Source organism: Haemaphysalis longicornis, unplaced genomic scaffold, assembly GCF_048455015.1.
Source record: "Haemaphysalis longicornis isolate Haplotype H1 unplaced genomic scaffold, Haemaphysalis longicornis Haplotype H1 scaffold_1, whole genome shotgun sequence".
NCBI lineage: Eukaryota > Metazoa > Arthropoda > Arachnida > Ixodida > Ixodidae > Haemaphysalis > Haemaphysalis longicornis.
This window is the reverse complement of record NW_027526203.1, coordinates 27,742,876-27,750,154: the sequence shown is the minus strand read 5'-3', so window position 1 is coordinate 27,750,154 and position 7,279 is coordinate 27,742,876. Positions and strand designations below refer to the sequence as shown.

Below are 7,279 nucleotides of genomic sequence, written 5' to 3'. Positions count from 1 at the left end.
CATTTGAAACTGCTCTGTTACGGTAGTTCCGTTCTTTCATTCGCGTGACTGTGGTCGTGCAATCACTGCACAGAGGTCTTGCGCACGGTTCGCGGCAGTATACAGAGCGCTTCGTTCGCAAATGCCGTAGTTCGAGCGCTGCGCTGGCGTCCTTGCACTCGCCTTTCTTGCGATAATTGTGAATCCTCAGCGGCGTTCACTCTGCGCCCGCTGTTACTAACGACCTACATCCTACCTTAATTCCGCGCAGTTTAGAGTGCTTTGCCTTTTTTGTAGAAATGTTTCCTTCACCTTCATGTCGTTATAGGCTGCTGTTAGTAGATTAAAAACATACACATGCTGTTGTGCGTGTGTGCACGTACAGCGACGTGAAAGCCCCTGCTTCCCCGACTTCGCAGCCGGATACATTAAACTGCACTCGCGGCCGTACGTTCATGTGCGAACCGAGTGAAAAACGCAGACTTGTAATTCTGGGAATACGCGCCAGAGAAGACTGCGATCAATCGATCGGGTAAACTGAAATTACAGATTTGTGGCCTCTTATTTATCATACGAACCAGAGAACGAGTCCCTCTGGGTACAAATTATGTAACTAGTTACTGCAGTTAATTAATCATGCAATACGTTTTTTAACCGGGCGCGGTCGTTTACAGCCGGTATTAATGGAGGCGCCTGGACAGAATTGTTTTGTGCTGGGATATATTCTGGCATATTTGTACATTGCACTAACACAGGGATACACCCGAAAGAAATTCGAAAGAGGACCAATGTCACGATGATTATCAAGAGAAAACAATAAATCACAAAAAATGAATTGGTGCCACCAAATAGATATTTTATTGGAACAAACGTCAGTGATGACGTTGTGCAGGTGGCTTGAGCTGCTGTCGTGGCTTCCCGTGAGAAAAAATGTTGGGAGTGGCATTTGGGTTGTTTTTTTAACGCCAAGCTTATCCAATATCTGTTGCTCAAATTGATCCGTGAAATAATCCTATTGAGAAGGGAAAAAAATGTCGCCACCGAGTTTGAGATGCGCCACAAACACTCCGCAAATATAGGCAATAATGCATTGCAGAAGGGAGTTAGTGACCGTTCTACCGTAGCATGGTCAAATTCGTGTTCGCGCATCTGCTCAGTGCCGCGTCCGCTCAACTCGCTACACTAAACCCGTTTAGCAAGCGCTTTGCTGGACAAAAATACGTCTGCTGAAAATAATATAGTCGCCCAGTGTGTTTTGGTTCAAATCGCAATGACTGGATACGCTGCGCCATTGACTACTAAGATGAAGTAAGCGCGCACACTGCAAATGTACGGCATCACGTGTAATGCAAACGTAAGTTGTAATTAACGTTCCTATGTGCATACACGGAAGAAAGGGCGTACAGCCGTTACGGTGCGAATATGCATTTGAAGTGCTCATTCAAACGTGCGCGAATTTAATAAAGCGATAACAGAAATTGCGAATCAAACGTACGTCAACGGCGCGGTCACTATATTAGCTAGCCGCAATTTTTTTTTGTCGCAACAGCCTCAATTTGCGCCGCACCGACCAAGCCCATATTACGCAGCAAATCACTCCAATGTCATAACAACGGGATTATAATACCACCCGGGTCGCCAACACACAAAACATGACTTCACGCCAAAAAGAGCGTACACGCACTAGGAACGCACACGATACATGGTCAGACGCAAGCTGCCGTCGGCCAAAACAAGCATGAATTCAGGTTAACAATTCTCGCGTCACGAAAACCTTACGACAACTGACTGAACATGCTACGCCGCTGATATTGATGCTGGAAGTTAGGCGCGCACATGACAAATACACGGCCTCTTATCCAAAGCAAAGCTTACGACGGGACGAACTCGGCGCTGCGCGCAATGCCTACTCAGAACAAAGCGTGGACGACGGTGGCGAAGGGAATACGCATTTCTTCGTAAGTGACCGCTCAAGCTCGCGCAGAATTTAACAGAGCATGCAAGAACAAACATTCGGAAGCTTACCTCGCTAAAGAGTGATGGCAGCGTCGGCCTGAAGTATGCCGGTTCAAATCTATGCAACCAAACTTTTCTCCTTTCTGCGTCGCGTTTCCCGGACGGAATAACGAAGTCTTGTGCCCTGCCTGACGATATTCGCGCTGCCTAAGGCACAACACATCGGCACCGAGAAGCAACATAAAACGACACCGGTACGACATTCTTTCGAAACGAGCAGCTAATTCTTACTTTGCTATTAGCTGGCGCCTACGATAAAGCCGGTACTGAAGCTCGGTGGCTCGGAAGCCAGCAATGGCGTCGCAGCGGCGGCGTTGCGCAATGTCCCAACCGGCGAGGCATCGGCGAGGCGACCCGGCGGCGGAGCAAAAAAAAACAAAACCACGTGACTTTTCTCTTGGCGAATGGCGCGCGGCGTTCGCCGGCGAAAAAGAAAATGGCAAAAAACGAAGTAGGAAAGGAGCGCGGGCGAGGGCGAAAGGCGGCGAGATCTAAAGATGGCGCTACCTTAGTAATTTTAGGGACCTTAGTTGCAATTCCCTAAGAGCAGCACTTGGTGTTCAGTTTGAAGACACTTCACGTTGTCTCTTAGGCACTTCTACAGCTTCACATTTTACTCCCTGTCGGCCTGTCTGCACTACATCGACCCATCAAGACACCTGCCAGCCACAGATGATACGGCATTCTAGGTGCGCTCTCAAACACCAAAGGTCCCATCAGAGCAGTACTCCGACTCTTCCTCCTCATTTCCAGCCCTTCTGTTGCACCCTTACCAACTCTGTTTTCACCAGGTAGCTCCCAAAAGTATGATTCTGCCACTGTGCATAACCAAGTGCTCTCCCTCCAGAGCTTTAAAAGTCTCCTCCGATTTGCTTAGGGATCTGCCGCCCTCCTCATCTGCGTCTATTTCCGGTTGTGCGGACAAATTCCACTTGCAGTCCCAGCTGCCGATTCAAAGCCTGGACCAATGCGTTCCACTGGTGAATTTTGCTTTGGGTATCCTTTCCTCCCCTCCATACTTGGGATTGCATAAAGCAAGTAGTGGTTCTGTGAGAACTGCTGTACCATCTGGCTAACCTTTCCCCTCAGCCACTTCACCTACACCATCAGCCGCCGCCTATTTTTCCGAGGTGCTGCTCCTGATTACTGTGCTCCTGTTGTCGTGTGGTGAAGTAGTGTGTGTGCCATTTGCGTTGCAAAAGTGGTGTTCACATGTTTTCCTGTGGACATGGCAAGATTGGTCTGTTCTGGTCACATGCTCTATGTTATTGCAGTATGGGGTATCTGCATGTGCAAATTTTGTTCACGTGGGGATGTGAGTGACCTTGTGGGTTTTTATGAACTGCACAAAAGAAAATTAACGTGTGGATAATTATTTTTGCATTCTACTAATTGACTTTTCAGTGAGAGCTATGTTTGGGTTATTATCCTTGTTTATGCATTTCCAATTGTTTGGAAACCTGCCACAGAGTTCCTAAAGTGTGTGTTGTTACCCAGTTTATTCTTGCTAAGGGGAAGTGGGTACTTGGAAGAAAGAATGGAACGCGCGAGTCATCTCTGAGGTTAACTTGGCCTGCATAAAGTACCACCAATGTTGGCAGTATTTGTGCATTCGCACCTTATCTCCCACTTTCTCAGAGGCTTCCTGCCGTGTTTCGAAGCCATTGCAGCTGTCTGTCACTTCCTGCAGCCAGCTTTATGATCAACACCCGTGTGTCGATGTGTGCACATTTTGTTGTTTTCTTTTTCTTTTGCTGTAATAACCAGTGGATCAGGACTGCGGGGGCTTTCGGGTCTGTTGCGTTTTTTTTTATTACTCAATGTTACAAAGTGAGATATGGGTGTGGGCCTTTTTTTTACAAAAGTAGAAATAAACTGGCCAATGAGTCCCAAGAAGCCACCAGCAGCTGCTCCAAAATATAATACCGCTGCCATCACTGTTTCGGTTACCAGGTTCCTATTGTCACCTTGATACTGATATGCAATTTTGTTATGAATGATCACACCACAACTTTGAATAAACTTCATTTATTTCTCTTCAAAACTCGGGGTACTTAAATCCCGTGTATGCTTCCAATGGGAAGGTGTCCGTGACACTGTTTACCACACAGCTGGGCAAAGGGACCCGGCGGCCCGCACCCAGGACGTGCCAAATCCACCGCACGAACTGGCGGTACGCGGTGTACCTGTAGCGGCTGAAATAAAAAACACGTTGCAGCAGTTGCCGCAAGGCCAGGAAAACCACACTGCTTTGTTCGCAACAAACCAAGTATCTGTTGTATTTTCTTTGCTTCCTGAGAAGCTCTTTCCAATGGATCCTTCAGATGGGTGACATTTCCACGTAAAGATTGCGAGTTTTCATTTTCGAAGGTTAGTGAAAATTAAGCAGTCTTTAAGGCGACGGTATGTCAGCGAGTTGGCCAGGATCTATAGCTTCTGTATAAATGTACTTTTGCTTGGCCGGGATAATTCTCTGTACATGGATGACAAGCTGGCGAAGCTTCCTGCATAGGGCACGGCCTTCCTAAAGGTTTATCTTTCATGCATTCATGTTCCTAGATTTTATTTTATTGATTTATTTTTATTCCGTGTAATCATAACTCCGAGGCACACATACCCCCCAAAAAAGACACAATTGCATGCGCCAAGTTCCTTTACACTTTATTTTTTTCCAATGCACGCCGCTCCCAGTGGGAACCAAGTGCTCCCCGGGAAAGCCAATGAATTTTTTATAAACGACAGACGATAGGTGTGGACGCCAATGACTTTGCAAATTAATACTGCCGTGAGACACAAGCCTTCCGCCTGAATAAAGTTACACGCACAAATAAATTGGGCGTCTAAATCACAGGAAGGGACACAAAGAGCTTTGCGCCTACATGGAAGTGAATAGGCGAAAATAAAGCAAAAGCAAAAAAAAAAAAATGCAGAAAAGCCTTATTACCTGTGGATGTCCATGCCGTCCAGGAGTGCTGGACGGTACTCCATGAGCGCATAGTACGTGATTTCCAGCGCGTGGATGTTGAGGCAGCCGTCCCGAAAAGTCTGGTGGGAAGTTATGCACTTCTCACCCTCCGGCACCAGGGCATCCACGCGCGGGATTTCGCGGCAGCACCGCGATTCTGAGGAGCTGGACATTGTGCGGCACAGACCGCACTGACACTTGCGAAGATTGCATTTGTATACCTTATCCAAGTTCAATGCAAGCGCGCGAGCGCACTATTTGGTGTACACATGCTACAGCTGCGCCGATATCTTTATGCACGATTTTCTTTTTCGTCTGCTTGTTTACATCCCATACGAAGTCTAGGCCGCCGTGGCAAAAAGCGAAAAGAACAAGAATAAAGCACACCCGTTTTGCATGCGGCACGCGCGCACGCGTCCATTGTATTGCTCCCATTTCATAAAATCACACCAGCTTGAAAAAAACAGGCCTCGTTTTTAAGAATGTGTACGAAGTTGCTGCGCATCGACAGCCGTGGGACGCTACCAAAAGGAAAAAAACATTTCAAAGAACACGCACAAAGGTACCGAACGGTTCCATGAATGCGAAATCACCGGAGTGACTAGTTAGCACTTGAAATTCAAATAAAAAAGATAGGACCTACAGGAAAGCGGCGTTATGCTGTTTTTTTATTAGTATTATTATTGCCGGCTGTACACTTTGCGTGAAATAAATCAGCCTACAGGTTTCGTATAACCGCGAGTAGCTGACTTTTCGTGGCAAATAACGCTGCGGCGCGGATCGGCAGGCATGTAAACAGAGGCTTTGCACACCGCGTCACAGCTTATTCTACGGCATCACGTATCACGTCCCCCGACCTCCGACCACGTAGAACGTGGTCGGAGGTCGGGGGACCTCCGACCACGTTCTACGTGGCGGCCGCTGGGAAAGAAGACGTTCTACGTCTCCCGCGGTAGTCGAGGGGCGGCGCTAGTTGACCGGCCTCAGAGCTCTTGTAAATATAAACCCCCGCTTTAAAGTCGAGAGAGAAGCCGCTGTGGGGATAGCGTAATGGCTAACGCACCGCACCGGTTATGCGGAGATGTGGGTTCGAGTCCCGCTCCCGGAAAAACGGCGGATTTTTTCTCGACTTATATTTTCGCTTATTTATCAATGAATCAAAGAAACGTGACAAGCACACGTCATTCGGCCCTATTAAATATTTCGAAAAAAGCCGAATAGCACTGGCAATGACGACTGCAACCTTGATATGTACCTTTACCGAGTCCCTCGTCCCGCATCTCTCTGTCCTGCTACATGCATTACGAGGCACTGGCTCCAGCAGTTCGGATATGCCAATTGCTAACCCCGACCTCCGACCACGTTCTACGTGGCGGCCGCTGGGAAAGAAGACGTTCTACGTCTCCCGCGATAGTCGAGGGGCGGCGCTAGTTGACCGGCCTCAGAGCTCTTGTAAATATAAACCCCCGCTTTAAAGTCGAGAGAGAAGCCGCTGTGGGGATAGCGTAATTGCTAACGCACCGCACCGGTTATGCGGAGATGTGGGTTCGAGTCCCGCTCCCGGAAAAACGGCGGATTTTTTCTCGACTTATATTTTCGCTTATTTATCAATGAATCAAAGAAACGTGACAAGCACACGTCATTCGGCCCTATTAAATATTTCGAAAAAAGCCGAATAGCACTGGCAATGACGACTGCAACCTTGATATGTATCTTTACCGAGTCCCTCGTCCCGTATCTCTCTGTTCTGCTACATGCATTACGAGGCACTGGCTCCAGCAGTTCGGATATGCCAATTGCTAACCCCGACCTCCGACCACGTTCTACGTGGCGGCCGCTGGGAAAGAAGACGTTCTACGTCTCCCGCGGCAGTCGAGGGGCGGCGCTAGTTGACCGGCCTCAGAGCTCTTGTAAATATAAACCCCCGCTTTAAATTCGAGAGAGAAGCCGCTGTGGGGATAGCGTAATGGCTAACGCACGGCACCGGTTATGCGGAGATGTGGGTTCGAGTCCCGCTCCCGGAAAAACGGCGGATATTTTCTCGACTTATATTTTCGCTTATTTATCAATGAATCAAAGAAACGTGACAAGCACACGTCATTCGGCCCTATTAAATATTTCGAAAAAAGCCGAATAGTACTGGCAATGACGACTGCAACCTTGATACGTATCTTTACCGAGTCCCTCGTCCCGTATCTCTCTGTTCTGCTACATGCATTACGAGGCACTGGCTCCAGCAGTTCGGATATGCCAATTGCTAACCCCGACCTCCGACCACGTTCTACGTGGCGGCCGCTGGGAAAGAAGACGTTCTACGTC

General features: G+C 48.1%; 1 protein-coding gene across 1 annotated transcript; it reads right to left on the bottom strand.

Annotated features, from left to right (window-relative positions):
• Nucleotides 1–4,033: 4,033 nt before the first annotated feature.
• Nucleotides 4,034–5,133, bottom strand: LOC144160820 (uncharacterized). The gene is made up of 2 exons (XM_077691981.1): nucleotides 4,940–5,133; nucleotides 4,034–4,190 (listed from the first exon to the last, which is right to left on the bottom strand). The coding sequence occupies exons 1-2, from the start codon at nucleotides 5,131–5,133 to the stop codon at nucleotides 4,034–4,036; spliced, it is 351 nt and encodes a 116-aa protein (XP_077548107.1).
• Nucleotides 5,134–7,279: the final 2,146 nt, after the last annotated feature.